This window comes from Bison bison, unplaced genomic scaffold, assembly GCF_000754665.1.
Source record: "Bison bison bison isolate TAMUID 2011002044 unplaced genomic scaffold, Bison_UMD1.0 scf7180017864364, whole genome shotgun sequence".
Taxonomy (NCBI): domain Eukaryota; kingdom Metazoa; phylum Chordata; class Mammalia; order Artiodactyla; family Bovidae; genus Bison; species Bison bison.
Genome location: NW_011494936.1, coordinates 1,413,745 through 1,431,599, shown reverse-complemented (window position 1 = coordinate 1,431,599; position 17,855 = coordinate 1,413,745). Strand labels below are relative to the sequence as shown.

Here is a 17,855-nt window from a genome sequence, read left to right as displayed (position 1 = left end):
CAGCTCTGAATTGTCCATCTGTAAACTTCTGGAAGGCTAGTAGTAAGGACCATGGCCATTCAGGCCTCTCCCAGTCTCCTGTTCCTTTCTTCACTGACGTGCTGTCTTCCAGTTCTGTGCACTAGAATCATCATCTGTCTGTCTCGTCCTCCCTTCCCACTTGGAGACGCTGGAGGCAGTTGCAACTGTCAAGCTGAGGCCAGGGCTCACCTAAAGAAATACCATGGAAGGCAGCCTAGAGCAGGAAGAAAACTATTCATTGTCAGAACATCTTGCCAAGAGCCCAGCAGCAGCTTGTACAACTTTCTAGCTTAAAAAAAAAAAAAAAAAAACAAACAGATAAAACTTATTTAAACATCATCTAATTTCACCAACTCTTTGAAGTGGTTTCCAAGAATACACACGCTACACAGGAAATAGTGGGAAGTCAAGAGAATTGGAGCACAGGGACAATGAAGGTAAGCCAAGCACACGGAGGGGCTCTTCTGCCACTGAGGTTCACCAGCAGTGCTGGCATCAATCTGACTGATGCACCCTCATGCCCCAAATAAAAGGCATACATTTTTATGTATAAATTCTCAATGACTAAAAGCTATAACAAACCGGTCACTTAGGAGAGGCACTCTGATACTGAGATCTGAATGTACAGCCTATTCTTATAAAAGTCCTTCAAAGAAATCTTTGTCTTGTGTGAATTGGTATGGCCATTTGGAGGAGCAATATGAAATAGCTGGTAAAACTAAAACTAGTTCTACCTTATGATACAGCAGTTCTGCTTATTTTAGACAGTTAGGCCACAGCCTCCCAAGCAGCACATCCTGTAGCACTGTTCTTAAGGGCAAAGAACCAGAAACAACCTAAAGGAGAATAAGTCAAACAAGGTGAAATATACCATGGAATTATGTGGTAGGAATGAACTTGGGTGTGTGTGTGTGTGTGTGTGTTAGTTGCTCAGTTGTGTCTGACTCTTGCAGTCTCATGGACATCTCTGCCCATCAGAATAGCCCCACCAGATGTCTCTGTCCATCGAATTCCCCAGGCAAGAATACTGGAGTGGTTAGCCATTCCCTTTTACAGGGGACCTTCCCAACCCAGGGACTGAACCCACGTCTCCTGCATCGCAGGCAGATTCTTTACCATCTGAGCAACCAGGGAAGCCCAGTGTATGCGTATGTATGTGATAATTTTGAGTGAAAATAAACCAGCTGCAGAAAGAAACGTATGGTATGATATTATTTATTATGCACAATTTTTAAAAGAAAAATGATAAATATGTTTATGCAAATAAGGATGGAGACCTATTAATTTGGGGTGCTAGGAATATAGATATTTGTATATATCCTTTTATTTTTTTCTCATTAAAAGAGAAAAGCAGCCACCGTGGTGTTGTCACAACAGTGACCACAACATCCTGTAATAACTCATCCAGAGATGACTGCCCCCTTACCTTTCCTGTGCTTGTATATGGATTAACTTGTCAAATCACCCCAAAAACCCTTTTGGGGCAATGCTTTATTTCCAACTGTCAAATGAAATACAGGATTTGAGAGGCTGAAAACTTCCCTAAAGCCACCTATTAAGGCTGGATTTGAGCCCAGGCAGTTTGAATGCAGAACTTGTAGTCTTTTTTGCCCTAATTTTATTTATTTGTTTGTTTTGGGCTATGCTGGGTCTTCCTTGCTGCTCTGGCTTCTCTCTAATTGAGGAAAGTAGGGGCTACTCTGTGGTTGTGGTGCGCAGGCTTCTCATTGCAGTGGCTTCTTTTATTGCAGAGAGTGGGCTCTAGGGCACGTGGGCTTCAGTAGTTGTGATTCCTAGGCTCCAGGGCACAGGCTCAATAGCTGTGGCACCAGGGCCTAGTTGCTCCCCGGTGTGTGGGATCTTTCTGGACCAGGGATCGAACCTGGGTCTCTTGCATTGGCAGATGGATTCTTTACCACTGAGCCACCAGGGAAGCCCCAGAGCTTGTAGTCTCAATTATTCCATCACTCTACAGAATTTCCCAGTATCCTCGGGTGGGTTGTTGGCTTAGCTCTTTGTTTTTACAGATATGATCTCTTTCATTGTAGGTCAGAGGCTTAAGTCTAGAGGACAGTGCAGGGAAAGCAATTCTTCACAGATCAGAATAGTACAGTTCCATCAGCTCATCCATTTGATGATCTGGCTTGAGCTGGGTGTACAAATTATATTTCTGGATTATTTGCTGGTGGCCCTCAACCCTTTTTCCACATCAGAATCACTTGTGAAGGTTTTAGAATATAAAAGCCTGACCCCCCACCCCAGGTTGCAATATGATAAATTTGGGCCTGGCCATAAGCATTTTAGAAAGTTTCCTATGTAATTCTAATGTGCAGTCAGAGTTGAGATTCATTGCCTATAAAGTCTGGACAGTACAGTGTTCAAGGTCATAATGTTTGGCAAGAGCCTGGAGGGATAGATGCTTTGTGTTGAGGAAGGATAAGTCTGTGGGTGGTGACTCTTGCGATCAGACCACAGTGATTGTCTTGTGAAATTCAGGCTCCTGATCAGGATGAAGGGATTCACAGACCTCTGCCTGCCCCACTGTACCCATGTGGACCTTGGCAGGATAGGATTTTTCCAGCCAACTGTCTTCCAGGTTTTTGGTGATCTGTTGGAGAAAACTCACCATGATGGGAGTGTTTTAAGTATGGGAGTGGAGACAGGAAACACATATACCTGGCTTTTGCTGTCCTTGGCTTAAAGGAGAAGCTAAGAAACAGGACAGAATCTTCCTCGGAAAAGAGCTCAGGGTCTCCTCCAATCTCCTGATGAAAGTACACTGGATGCCCCAGGGTTCTCTGCCAGAGATGCAGTATTCAACTACAGCAGTGATCCTTACACCCATGTGTCAGAATCTCCTGGAGAACTTGCTGAAAACAGATGACTCAGCCCCACTCTCAGTTCCCAAATCTGCAGGTCTGTGGTGGGGCCTGGGAATTTGCATTTCTCACAAGCTCCCAGGTAATGTTGATGCTCCTGGTCTGAGCTCAATTTTTGAAAACCCACAAGCTTTGGATAATAAAAGAAGGTTTCGGAGCTTCCAAAATCTGGCTTTTAAACAACGATCCTTGAGATTTTGAAGAAGGTAGATCTGGGCACTTTGAGAAATGAGACATGACTCTACGGTTATGGGGATTTGCAGTGGCTTGGCACAGTTGGTCCCCGAAATGTTAATTAATGAACAAATTAACATCAAGCAATGGAGAAAACCTCAGTGCCCTTGACACTCTTCTTATTAAATCTACCGTGTGATTTACTTGGATGAGGACAGAATTCACATGCCTGTGCAATCTCTGAATGGCACAACAAAGGAAAAGTTGGCCAAACACACAGAATGACAGTCCCTGCCCAGAAATATCTTGATAGGCTGGGATGATGAGACAAAACTAATATGGGGTAATTAATCATAATAAAGAACCATCAAGTCCTGAGTTTCAGCTAAAGGAAATAAGGAATCCTGCTCAGAAAGAAGGCAGGCCAGCTTCTCCACAGTTCCTATCACATCACAGTCCTAGAGAACGGAAAGGACAGTGTGAGCTGGGAAGAGGGTGGGAGTCCCCAGCCAGGATGAATGAGGCAGTATTAACAGTTGCAGTGTGTATAAGGCAAGGGAGGTGATTGTTTCCTTCTCTCCTGCTCTCAGCAGACCGTGCCTGGAAGTTGTCTTTACATCTGGGAACCATTTTCAGGGAAGCACAGACAAATTGAAGTGTAATCAGAGTTGGATATCTGTGATTATGAAGATCAGATAAGAAGTGGCTGATGTGAATGTGACCGTTTTGGGGAAGAAAAGATTTGCTGGGTGGGGAGTGGAAGTGATGGTAGTTCCAATGCATGTTATGGTGATAGAACTGGTTCATCGTGCTCTCTTTAGTGATGGAGTGCAGATGGAGGACCCATGTGTCCTAGTGAGACAAAGTTCAACTCTAAGTGAAAAGGCATTTTTAACAAAAAGTAACCTGAGGTGCCCTGTTTCTGTTATAGGAAATGGTCAAGAAGAAATGATCTAGCAACGTTACTGAGAGAATTCTCGCTTTGCGTGAAAAGTTGGGCTAGAATTCACTCTTAGGTTCCAGGATTCTGTATAGTGACTGACTAGTATTTTGAGGCTTTTCATTCTTTTTATTCAATGGTGGAAGATAAATGGTTTGAACAAAACTTAAACCTGGTGTCACTGTCAAGGTTTTTGTCTCATGGAAGCTGCCACACTCCAAATCTGTGTTCCCATGCATTTCTATTGCTGGATTGAGACCTGCGCAATAACATGTTCCTCTCTGAAGAAGTGGAACACAAAGGGCAGATAATGTGCTTTTCATGGATTGGGAGGGGGAGGAAATGGATATTCTGTTTTAATGTGACAAAGTAAGCATTTGAATCTTTAGACCTCTAGACCCCTGTCCTCCCAGCAGGTCTAGGATAGAGAAAATACAAGGACAGAAAGTTTGTGGAGGGGCTGTCTGCCATTAGGGTAGAGGGGGTGGCAGCTCCTTTGCCTCTGAGCCACAGGACTCATCCTCCAGGGACAGTCAGATGTCAGCCTCCCTGCATCAATCTAGCCATCCAGAGTCCAGATAGTTAACACAGATTGGCCAGCATCGCACACAGAAAGCCAGGGCCAGCTGTCCAAGGGCACTGTGGTTAGAACTAGCTTCTGGAAAGCTCTGATCATTTTGGAGCTTACAGTCAAATAATGAAAGCCCTACTTTTGATCATATAACATTTTGGGGAATCAAGATGTTTCAGAAGGTATCATTTCCAAAAAGATGCATATCCAGGATTTGAATAATTTTCTTTTACCAATGAAGACCAGAAATGGACACTCCATTATACATATTTTGGTGTTACTTCAGTGCATAATTTATGCATATATTTGTCAGCTGAAATACAAACATACAACATGAAAGCTGTGAGTTCTAGTTTTATTTGAGGGCTTACTAAGGGCTGTAGCTTGAGAGACAGCCTCTCAGATTGCCCTGAAGACTGCTTTGAAGAAGTTGGGAGAATAGCTCAGTAGGTATATGATTTGGGAGAAGGGGTACATGCAGTCAAGCACACATCTTGGCAGGGGGTTGCTGCCAGTCATGAGGAACAAATATCTTAGTTAATGGTTTTAGTACTTTTCTAAGTATGGAAAGATGCAAGAAACTGCTTGCATAAAATTTCTCCTGAAAATATCTAGCTATCTAAAGGCCTGTTCTGCCAGTTTTCGCAGAGCACAGAGTGCCTCATTCCTGATTCCACCCCGAAATCCTTTCATGGTATGTTGAAGGTCAGTGACTGCAGTGGCTAATCCTTGAACTGGGTGGTAAAGGACCTTCTTTAGTTGGCATATCTTACTGGGAAATTTTAAATTAACTGAAACTGTATGCCATCTGGTCTTCATAGGAGTTGTTTCCAAGGCTGGAAGCAAACCCTGTGTTTTTCAAGCAAAACATGACCAAATGTGTGAGTGCAGACCCTCAGGTCTAATAGGTCCAATAAATGGCTCTGTTATATGCTGCCATTCCAGATCTACAAGTTTAATTGCTTTTGGGGGCAGCCAGTGGTGATGAACTATGTGGCTTTAATCTTTCTGCATGTATGGCTTGTCCCAAAGTAAGCATGCTGCTTTGACGGTTAAAAAATCTGTTCACACTTGTGTTACAGATTTGGGGAAATGTTAATATATTGAGAGACAAAAACGTTTCAACATTCTGTAGAGTACTTATTTGTTTTTGGTTGCAAGAGGAGTATAGGATTGTATCTTTGGTGCATATGACACTTCCAGGAAGTCAAGTAAGGAGGATATGAAACTAGCTTCTGTTAAGTGTCTATTGGATTCAGGGCAGGTCTCATTTTCTCATTTAATCCTCACAGTTCTCTGTCTCCTACATAAAGAAACCCTGAAGATCAGAGAGGTTAATACATTGATCAAGGTGAACAGAGTTTGTAATAAGGGAGCACCAATTTAAACCCAAGTCTAGCTCCTTTCAAGGCACGTAACTCTTTACAAAAAAATTTATTTTAATTGAAGTGCTTCCCAGGCGGTACAGTGATAAAGAAACTGCCTGCCAATCCAAGAGACACAAGAGATGCCGGTTTGTGCCCTGGGTCAGGAAGATCTCCTGGGGTACAAAATAGCAACCTACTCCAGTTTTCTTGCCTGGAAAATTCCATAGATAGAGAAGCCTGGGGGGCTACAGTCCATGGGCTTGCAAAGAGTCAGACATGACTGAGCACACACACATAGTTGATTTATAAGGTTGTGTTAATTTCCGCTGTACAGCAAATTGACTCAGTTATATACATATATGCATTCTTTTTTATATTCTTTTCACTATGGTTTATCCCAGGATATTGAATATAGTTCCCATCCATTCTGTACGTAATAGTTTGCATCTATAAACCCCAAACTCCCAGTCAATCTCTCCTCCATCCCCTTGGCAACCACAACTCTGTTCTCTATGTCTGTGAGTCTCTTTCTGTTTCACAGGTAGGTTCAGTGAACATGAGTTTGAGCAAGCTCTGGGAGATGGTGAAGGACAGGGAAGCCTGGCGTGCTGCAGTCCATGGGGTTGCAAAGAGTTGGACACGACTGAGTGACTGAACAAGAAAATCATTTGTGCCATATTTTAGATTCTACATATAAGTGATACATGGTATTTGTCTTTTTCTTTCTGACTTCACTTAGTATGATAATCTCTAGTTGCATCCTCGTTGCTGCAAATGGCATTGTTTCATTCTTTTATGGATGAGTAGTATTCTTTTGTGTGTGTCGTCGTCTTTATTCATCCATCTCTTGGTGGACATTTAGGTTATTTCCATGTCTTGCTATTGTGAATAATGCTGCTATGAACATAGGGGTACATGTATCTTTTTAAATTATGTTTTTGTGTAGATATATGCCCAGGAGTGGGGTTTCCAGATTATATGGTAATTTTATTTTTTAGTTTTCTTAGGGACCTCCATACTGTTTTCCATAATGGCTGTACCATACTGACAGGCTACAGACCATAGCGTTGCAAAGAGTTGGACATGACTGAAGCAACTTAGACTGTACCAACTTACATTGCCACAAGCAGTGCATGAAGGTTCCCTTTTCTCCACATCCTTACTGACTTTTGTTATTTGTGTTCTTTTTGATGATAGCCATTCTGACAGTTGTGAGGTGATGCCTCATTTTAGTTTTGATTTACATTTCTCTAATAATTAGTGATATTGATCATCTTTTCATGAAGGCACATAGGTCTTGATGTGAATCTCTTCTTTGTGTCTTTTCCCAAACTGTACATTCTTTTCTTAGTGAAAATTTCTAAAATAGGCCTTAAAATAGCCTTTGTTGCCAAATTGCTCGACAGTGCTTTGGTCTTTTATTCTTCCCCTTTCTTGGTAGAAATAGGAGTTCTCTCTTCCCTAATTGAGCCTTGAGACGGCATATGTCTGCACCTCTTATGCCCAGTGGACTTGTAATCAGAGCTCCATTTTCTCTTGGACCTGACCCTGCTGCTTGTCCAGACGGGTGGCAGTGGTGAGAGAGGATCCAAGCTCATCTCAGAGGCCCAAAGGAGCATTTTTGAATTGACGTAAATGCATTGAGCTTCTTATCCCTATTGGATTTGGCTACTAGGTGATTTGTTGAAATGAGAGTGAGTCTCAGAGTGAGTTCTGTTGCACAACAAACACTTGTATTAGCCAGAAGGCACAAGAGCCGTCATATTTCCTGTTCTGGCAAGCTCAGGAGGTCCCAGCTCTCTGTCCCTGGGGTATGTTGACAAGTACCTGCAGGAGCAGAAGAACCAGCTCCCCACCAGGCAGATCAAGGGCCAGAGGGTGCAGAAACCTTGTGGGGAGGCTGCATATGCTCCATTTCTTGATCCAGGTGGTGGTTATGTCAGTATTTGCAAATATAAAATGTGAGCTCTCAGGGTTGTCTGTGCACTTAAGATTTGTTCACTTTACTATATATAAGTTGACTCAGTGAATATTAAGGGGGAAATATTGTCCTAAGGTTGTTCTCAGTCTATGAGCAAGGAAACTCTTGTATTTTTTTTCAAACCAATAATCTTGAGTTAGAGGTTGTCCATGGGGGATCAAAAGCACCAGTGTTTTTCATGTGTACCTGCCTCTTCAAGACTTACACCACTGGATCTGTGGCCTGGCCGCTGGCCAGTGTCTGTCTCCCTACAGGGCTTTCTCTTTGCCCTTTTACTTAGCTAGTTGGAGTAGATGACACCAGACTTTCATGTGACTCCCCTTTGTCGAGGTCCTCTGTGTAAGGACTCTCATTGAGGTCTTTCCTCTGGTGACCCACCTCCACGCCCTCCCCCCTGCCCCAGCCAACCCCAGGCCAGCCTGCAGGGTCCCATGAGTTGGAGGCAATAGCTGCCTCATTCCATGCAACCAGCTTACTCCTCTGGTACCTTAGTCTGGGGCTACTACTGCCTTCATTCTTTATTCTGCCCTGATTTAAACATATCCTTTCCCCAGAATTTGACTTCTTTTCACCTTTAAGTTGCCCCTGGTAATTTTGACTGAATTTCTGATGAGGTTAGACAGGAAGGTGCTGGGGGATGAAACATCTATTTCCTTAGGCATCATCTCAAACTCACCCAGGGGTGGATGTGGGCAGGGTTGTAGATGCCCACTTTTTCTTTTACCCAGAAGAGGAGGAGGAGGAGGCAGGGGTGGGCCCACAGCAGATGGTACCTTCAGAGGTCTTTACTCAAAGTTCCAACTTCAATGAGTATGGGATTTAGCTTACTCACAGCTCTGGCCTTAGTTGCTGTTGCCTGCAAGGTGAAGTTTGACAGGGTTAAAAGATAAAGATGACTCTTTTAATCAGATGCCTCTACTCTAGGACAGGATTATGGTGTTTCTGATTTGGCACAGTTTCAGAATTTTGACTCTTGCTTTATGGCCTAAGTGCTCTTTTCTATCCCTCTGCACATGTCACACTTCACCTTGTCCCGTGCTCTCACTGTTGGCATCTCAGCCTTGAAACAGAACAAAACAAAACAAACACACACACAAAAGTGGAATCCCTTTGTTGGCATTTCTCATCCACTGTGAGACCGGTTGTCATGGCAATGGCTGCCCCCACAGACATTTCATCATTTGGGGTTCCCATCAGGTTTTTCTTTTTCTTTCTTTCTTAAATAGCAACAGCAAACACTGCTTTTAAACACACTGTTGATATATCTTAACAGCCTCTCTTCTCATTTTTAACTGGGCTGCATTTGCTTCTAACTTTAGGTACAATTAGTCATGCCCCATAAGTAAAGCTAACTTCCCAGGAGGCTGGTGTTGGTTTGCTTTTAGTCTTATTTATTGTTGGGATTCGATATATGATGAATACATAGATTTGTAGGGAAACTCTATAAAAGCAACATGGGAATTGAGTTCTATGACTTATAGCTACCTTTATTTTATTTTCTGAGATTTTGATGTTTTTCTTTGTTGTCTTGGTTTTATTTTATGACCTTGGCATACTCATTATTTTAGAAGTGTTAGTGAAAGGAATAGTAGACTTGAGTATTTAACAATTAACCAGAAGTTTGATATAATATTTAACTAGCTTGTTCCTGGACAGCTATATAATTCTTTATTATTTACTAAGAACCAAATAAATTAGATTAAAAAATTTTTCAATTATTGTTAACATGCTTGGGAAAGTTGTAGAAGTTTTTTGAACTTAGTGTGTTAAATAAAAGTCTGAAGGCAAAACCTAAACATGTTAGTCATCCTTAACTCAGGGCTGTGGATGAAGGCAGTGGTTCCCCTCTAAAGAGCTGAAGAGTTGGCCAGGGGCAGTACAGCCAACCACTTGTAAATGTAACCAAAGGAGGCTGGCACCAAACCCAGGTTCAACTGCTCCCTGCTCAAAAGGCCAGAACTCAAGAGACAAGAGTTGGTGGAAAAGGAAAAATTGCTTTATTCAGGAGGCCAGCAACCTGGGAAGATGGTGGACTAATGTCCTAAGACCATCTCCAAGTTGCCAGTTGGGAGACAAAGGTTTTAAAGACAGTGAGAGTGAGGGGGCTGCGGGGTGTGTGATCAGCTTTTGCACAGTCCTCATACTGATTGGCATCAAGGCGAAGTTTCAAACATCACCAGTCTTCTAGTTTCAACCCAGTCGGGGGTCTCCATGCTTGTGGTCAGCAGTTTTCATCTGGTGGGGTCCTGATTTCAGCAAAAACAGGTTTGAGTCCTTTATATCTTTTATGGAACTGGGAGTTCAGTGACTCTGCTGGTTTATGGTCTAAATTGTTACCAGTTTCCTGGCCCCAAAGCCATTCTTTGTTTCTACATCATCACATTTCCTAATCATTAACTCTTGAGCCAGCCTTTTGAGACTCAGGGGAGACCTAGGAAACTAAAGCTTTCCTATAAACAAGAGGCAGGCGGAGGACGTGGGGATGGGGATTGGTGACGTAACAGTCTCAGAAACTTGGTCTGTCCTGCGAAGGCTCCACAGGCTCCTGCCTTGTTTCTTTGATACTCTTCAATCCTGAGGAGGAACAGTGTGAAACAAGAAAGGGAATAAAGTTTTGGATAGGGAGATTAATCACCAGTTCAGCATGGAACTCAGTTTCAGGGGACTCGGTTTCATAAAGGGGTCTCTGCGTCTGTCCTGTCCATCCCCTTCCCCACCAGAGATACCCGCCACCTTGGAGATCGGTGCTGTGGAAAAGATGGAGCGTTGCCTCTTCAGAGCTGGCTTCTGATGCGCTCCCTCCTGAGTCTTCCTAGCTTAGCTCCTCAGTTCTCTTAGGTCCCAGAGATGGGGCAGTAGCTGTTCTCACCAGCCCTGGCTACCCAGGCATGCTCATTTCCAGCACCAAGGTTATAGGCCCGGCATCTAGCCTGGATTCAGTCACTTGCCGGCTGTGTGGTTGGTCAAGTGACCTAACTTCTTAGGAACTTGGCTTTTTCCCCTGTAAAACACAGATCATACCCATCCCATCAGACTTGGATGAAATGAGACACTGTGTGGGGAACCCATATTAAAGTGCTTGGCCGTAAGTAGTACGGACTCACCAGATGACCACTGCTTTAGTTTTGTGCTTAGCTGCTCAGTTGCGCCCACCAGGCTCCTCTGTCCAGGAATCAAACTGGGGTCTCCTGCATTGCAGGTGAATTCTTTACCAGCTGAGCTACCAGGGAAGCCCTTACTAATATACTAATAGATGATATGGAAAATTCTGCTTTCCCCATGGTTTTTGTTACACCATGTTGTAGTTTTTTTTAGATGTCTCCAGAAACCTTGGTAGAACAAATTCCCCAACCACATCCCCTGAAAAAAATAGAAAGGGATTTTAAAAAATTGTAGTAAAATATACATAACATGAAATTAACTTTTTAACCATTTTCAAGTATATAATTCAGTGACATTTAGTACTTTCACAATATACTGGTTCCAGAACATTTTAATCACCATTAAAGGAAACCCTGTAGCTGAACTCTATTCCTCAAATCCCCCAGCCCCTGACAACCACTAATTGGCTTTCTGTCTCTATGGATTTGCCTGCTTTGGATGTTTCATATAAATAGAAACATAATATGTGGGGTATTTTTTATGTCTGGCTGTTTCATTTAGCATAATGTTTTAGGGTTCATTTATGTTATAGCTTGTGTCAGTACTTCATTCCTTTTAATTACTGAATAAATAATTCCATTGTGTGATTATACTGTTTTAGTCTGTTTGGGCTGTTCTAACAAAATGTCGCAGACTGGATGGCATATAAGCAACAGAAATTTATTCCTCACAGGACTAGAGGCTGGAAGTCCAAGATGAGGATGTCAGTATGGTCAGAGTACCCTCTTTGGGTGGCAGGCTTATCATGGTAGCCTCACATGGTGGAAGGGGCTGGGGACTTCTGGGGTCTCTTTCATAAGGGCAGTAATTCCATTCATGAGGGCTCTTCCCTCAGGACCTAACACTTCCCCAAATCCCTACCTTCTAATACAATCTCATTGGGCATTAGGATTTCAACATATGAATTTGGATGGTGGGGTTGGGGGGAGGCACAAACTTCTAGACCCCTATCATTTACAGTATGTAATTTATTCGTTTATCAGTTGATGGACATTTGGGTTATTTTTGCCTTTGGCTATTGTGAGTAAATAGCATTGCTGTGAACCTTCTTGCACAAGTTTTTGTTAGAATACTTTTTTGTAATTCTTTTGGTATATACCTAGGAGTATGTGCTGAATCATAGGATAATTCTATGTTTAACTTCTAAAAATCTGCCAGACTGTTGTCAACTGCAGCTGCACCATTTTGAATTTCTAGCAGGAATACCTGGAGGTTCCAGTTTCTTCCAACACTTGTTATTTTTCAGGTTTTTTATTATATCTATCATCATGGGTATGAAGTGGTATCTCACTGTGATTTGGGATTTTTTTATGGTACAGATTTTCTATGTGTCTGGACTCAGATTTTCTGCTAGTGTTCTTAAGCCTGTCATATTGCAAAGCTACATGAAAACCCACATACATGAAAAACCACCGCCATAACTTTCAATAAGAGATAGGTATAAAGCATCTTTTTCTTCCCAGCCCCTGATGTGACTAACCATCATGGATCGTAATGGATCTGTAATCTGTAGTGTAGATAAACCACTTTCAGACATTCAGTGGCTAATTATAGATGATGTCTGATGCCTGGACCTTTTTGTTAATTCTTTTATTTTGGTTTTAGGGATTTCTTCTAGGGCATCCAAAATGCTTTTAAAACATATTGGATAAAAGCTGAGCCACCTGCCTGTCTGGGACTTCCATACTCCCTGCTCCACTGTCTTCTGATGGCATTCTGACTACACTGAGGCCAAGTGACACGCTATTCAGGATGAGTGATGAGAAGAGCCTTGCGGTATCCCAAAAATTGGTCTCACCTTCAAGGAGCACAAGCAGCTGCTCTTCCAAGCAAGGAAGTCGACAGGTAAAGTTTAATGGAAATTTCAAGAGCAAATTTAAATCAAGAAGTTTGCAGATTAAAATGTGTACATTTACTTGGGAACTCCTACTTCTCATTTTAGGAACATTTGCTTTTAGTCATATCTTAGTTATCTGAGAGGAGTAAATTTTAGAAAATTTTCATAATGCAGCTTGAGAGTCTGAAAATTTGTATTTGGCTCTTTGCATTATTTTATTCAATTGTTGCCACTGTCTTCCAACACAGATATTGATATTCCTCTTTTCTCTGTAAGGAAGCTGAGTCAGACCAACCAAGTTATTCTGCCTGAGGACACACAGATTGTCTATTAAGTGGCAGAAACAAGAAACCAGAGCTCATTCTGTTTGACTTCAGAGCCCACACTTTCTTTATACTCCGCTAACCAAAACAAAAAAACAAACAATCACTTTTCCAGTAATTATAACATCCTCCTGCCCTCCTTTCCTTCCTTTTACCAAACCTTTTATGACTGCTTCCAGCCACAGAATGCCCCCTTATAACTTGGAGTCTCACCTGTTTCACTTCTCTAATGGGCAAGGGAAGCAAGTCAACAGAGAAGTGGTCAAAAGGAATTAAGTAGGAAGAAGTGAAACAAAGGACTGAATAATTAACTCCTAAATAACTGTCAGCTAATTATATGTTGTTCCTTGGTTTCCTTTCTTAAAAAATCCCTGTTGGCAGAATTTGCTGGTTTTAGATCCGTGGCAGTAAATGCACATTAATCATTATAATTCTTTCACCTTCAGTTAAGTAGAGAGTGGGCTGTCCGAAAGCTGTGGGTTTAAAGCAAAGTGGTCTCAGAGCCTTTTCAATGTCTGCAGGCTGTGCTGGCCTTGCCTCTCCTCCATGGGACACACTGACCTAAATTGACCCTGAGTCCTTGATTCCAGATTTGGAAGCAACAGTCAAGCAACCACCCACCTCCGCACATCCACACATTTATGACACGTCATCACGGGTCTTTCCATTCCAACACTGCCTTGGACAGGGAGCTTGTCACCTCTCAATACTGCTTTGTAGTAATAGAACCTATAATTCCAGACAAATGAGATTTTGCCATAGGGACATTTGAGGAGTTCTCCAAGGTCTCCCCTGAGAGGTTAGGAAGAGTAATTTTTTCACCCATTACTGTCATCACCTGCTTCTGGGGTTAAAAACAAATGACGAAAATTACTCCTTGTCTAATGCATCATGTGCTGTGCTGTGCTATGCTTAGTCGCTCAGTTGTGTTCAACTCTTTGTGACCCTGTGGACTGTAGCCCTCCAGGCTCCTCTGTCCATGGGATTCTCCAGGCAAGAATACTGGAGTGGCTTGCCATGCCCTCCTCCAGAATACATCATGGCTCCCTAGGAATTCTAGTTTCATGAGGGTGGCTAATCTCACCCTCTTTGTCAGCTTTTCATGAGAGTGTTTCTTTCCGTCAGCCGCAACTCTGGTTGGGATTAAAGCAAAGTGTATTATTTTCCCCCAATGTTTTGCACTTAGTAGCATCTATTCCAGAGAAGGCAATGGCACCCCACTCCAGTACTCTTGCCTGGAAAATCCCATGGATGGAGGAGCCCAGAAGGCTGCAGTCCATGGTGTCACTGAGGGTCAGACACGACTGAGAGACTTTCAATTTTCACTTTCATGCATTGGAGAAGGAAATGGCAACCCACTCCAGTGTTCTTGCCTGGAGAATCCCAGGGACGGGGGAGCCTGGTGGGCTGCCATCTATGGGGTAGCACAGAGTCGGACACGACTGAAGTGACTCAGCAGCAGTAGCATCTATTCCTGTGTCCTCCTTGGATGAAGGGATAGCATGTGATTCATTCAAGCAGCCAGTGCTTATATATAACAGCATAGCAGTTGGAGCAGGAAAATTAAATTCTAGGACTGAATACCACAGAAACATGTTTTTGATGTGTTACTGGAAACGGATTGATTTGGTTTTTCACAGAGCTTTTATTTTTGAGTTCCAACATAAAGAGTAAGAAGAATATGCGTAATGCCTCACCGTTTTTTCTGACTTAGAATGAGTTGATCATTCAGCCATTCATTCATCAAATGGTCATCGTTTATATTTAGGATCTCTCAATTTAATGTGCATGTTATTTTGCTTTATGAATATCAATACTTATACTTTTGCTCTGTGGCAGAGAAGATGGAGAATTTAATAAGTTTATTCCAACTCTGGATCTTCCCTGGTGGCTTAGCAGTAAAGAATCCACCTGCAATGCAGGAGATACAGGTTCAATTCCTGGGTCAAGAAGATCCCCTGGAGGAGGGAGTGGCAACCCACTCCAGTATTCTTGCCCGAAAAAAATCCCACAGACTGAGGAGGCTTGCAGGCTGCAGTCTATGAGGTTGCAAAGAGTCAGACATGACTGAAGCAACTGAGCGTGGTAGCACGGCAAAGCATTCCAACTGTAACCTGAATCTAGTTATGGTGGTGGTGGTGGTGTAGTTGATAAGTTGTGTTCGACTCTTGCGACCCCATGGACTATAGCCCGCCAGGTTCCTCTGTCCATGGGATTCTCCAGGAAGAGTACTGGAGTGGGTTGCCATTTCCTTCTCCAAAATCTAGTTATAAAGCCATGTTTATTTTTTAGGAATCTTTTCTTATTATGTCCATTTTTCCATCCTTCTGTCAAAATGAGTGTTCTGTTATAGGATTGGCTCAGCTTTTCCCTCTGTGTTGTTCACCTTGGCAATTCACGTCCATTTCTCCATCACACACTATCCCACTATTGTCTTTTAGTCTCTGAACATGCTGCAGAAATGCAGGGACCATGGAAGTTCTTACTTCAGGACTCTTAGGGAACACAGCCTTATCCAGGGGTCTTTCAGATTCTAAACATAATGATCACACTGTGTTTCCAATCTCTGGATAGTTTAAGTTCAACATTTAAAACTTTAAGATTTATATATAATAAGAAATTATATTTGAGGAATTTTAAAATACAGCCAATGAAGATAACCTGTGTAACAACCTACTTGTTTTTAAATCTCCAGATTAAAGTCATTTTTAGGTTCTGTTCATTCCATCTGGAGGAGATAAGTCAGATGTTAAATTTACTGGCCATCTTCGTTAGTGCTAGTGTTTCTTATGTACTTTGGAATTACAGTTTAGGGTGTGATTTTGCACTTGCTTTCCCCTTATCCTTCTCTCTGTACTCATCCTGCCCTAGCTCAGAATTTCCTATTACCTACTTCCTATCTCTGATGATCCCAGACCAGAGTAAAATCTGTTTGTAGCTGGGACCTCTGTTCACATCAGCTACAACTATCTAAGAACCACCACCAGGCCAGCACGCAGTATGGTCAGGTCCTGGTGCTGAGGCTGTCTGCCTCCTGCCATCTCCCTGGATAGGCAGATTATAAAGTCTTTCATCATGGTGTACGGCTTCCCCCTCCACATTCTCTGATTTCCAGCAGTAAGCTAGCTCAGGTCTCAGGCTTTTTCTGGGGATATTTTTAGCTTTATGAGCACACAGGAGTAGATGGAACTCCTGGACATCTCTGTCTGCAGTATTCTTTGCATTTCTATTTTGTGTCTTATCCATGAGATAATTAACCTTTTTTTTTTTTTTTAAATCACACAGACATACCAAAGGGAAAAAACCCTACATTTTTATATCTTTGTATATTTTTCATGTTTGGAGCTCATATGGTGACAGGGAAGCGGCATTAAATGTATAAACTTTCAGTACAGCCTTGGCTGAAAGACTTGGTCTTCTAGAGTCATTTTCATATAAATTCTCATCCACCATCACCAGGTGACATTAGGTCTCTATATGCCAGCCACCCGGCGCTCTTTCAGTTTCTCCTACTGAATTTGCCCTTGTCCTTGTTTCTTGAACTGAACTTGAACTTGTTTTTCCTCTCCAAGAACCTCCTCACATAAAATCTCAAGGAGCCCTCATTTATGTGTGGATACTCTCCTTTCTAAATATCTGTTAGAGGAGTTTGCTTCCTTAAAGGATAAAATGATGAGATCTGGGTGTTAAATGTGATCTGTGTTTTTCACTTCTACAAACTGAATCTAAGATGTAGTGTACAAATTACAGCCTTGAAACCCAAGCAAAAGGGTACTGTGATCTCTTAACTTGAATAATAGGACTTTTGAAATTTCATATGCAGAATGCCTCGTTTTGTCAGTGGGAACAGTCCATAAATATAATTTTATCAAGATAATTTTAGGAAGTTATGCCTAGTGATTAGAACTTGAACACTCCAATCTTGGTTCCACTTGATATTTGTTTCTGCAACCTTAGATTCTCTAAAACTTCAGTTTTCTCATCAATGAAATGGGAATAATCGTTCTTTTCTCATAGGATTATTGTGAGGATTAGAACTAAAGCATTTAATCTAGGGTTAGATTCATAGTAGGTGATGAATTCATATTAACATTTATTTTTATTATAGTTGACATTACTTTGAATTTCATTCCTATTTGTAGAAAACCTAAAATTTCATAGTGAAGAGTTCTACTTTGTGTCCCAGAAACTTTTGCAGCTATCATACATGTGCCTACCCAAACCTCTGTAGTATTGTGCAGAAGTCCACAGAAGTATACAATGTGTATATGAATGTGTACTTTTTAAATGTATCTTATTTTATACACATTAACAAAGTACTTTTAGAGAAGAATGTAATAGAATTTAAAATATATGAGCTACATTTGATATATTGAACATCTGTACCTAAAACCTGTACCTAAAAACAAGAGAAAACCTGTGCCTAAAACAAGAGAAAACAGGAATTAAATTCTGACTCCATTCTCTTTTGCTCGGCCTTGTCCTTGCACGGGTGTGTGTTTTTCACTTTTCCCCATGCCAACACCTAGCTATTGGTAGTTGCTACTCAGAGCATTGTGTTTGGAAGTATTCTGCAGTTGAGTCTGGGTTCAGTGGGAGA

General features: G+C 41.9%; 1 protein-coding gene across 4 annotated transcripts in view; it reads left to right on the top strand.

Moving 5' to 3' along the window:
• OSBPL3 (oxysterol binding protein-like 3) overlaps positions 1-17,855 on the top strand; it is a 135,233-nt gene that overhangs the window by 19,343 nt on the left and 98,035 nt on the right. For all 4 annotated transcript variants that reach the window (XM_010855375.1, XM_010855373.1, XM_010855374.1 and 1 more), the window contains exon 2: positions 12,701-12,940. In XM_010855375.1, the coding sequence (XP_010853677.1) occupies positions 12,848-12,940 (93 nt within the window). In that variant the 5' untranslated portion in view covers positions 12,701-12,847. The remainder of the gene's footprint in view (positions 1-12,700; positions 12,941-17,855) is intronic.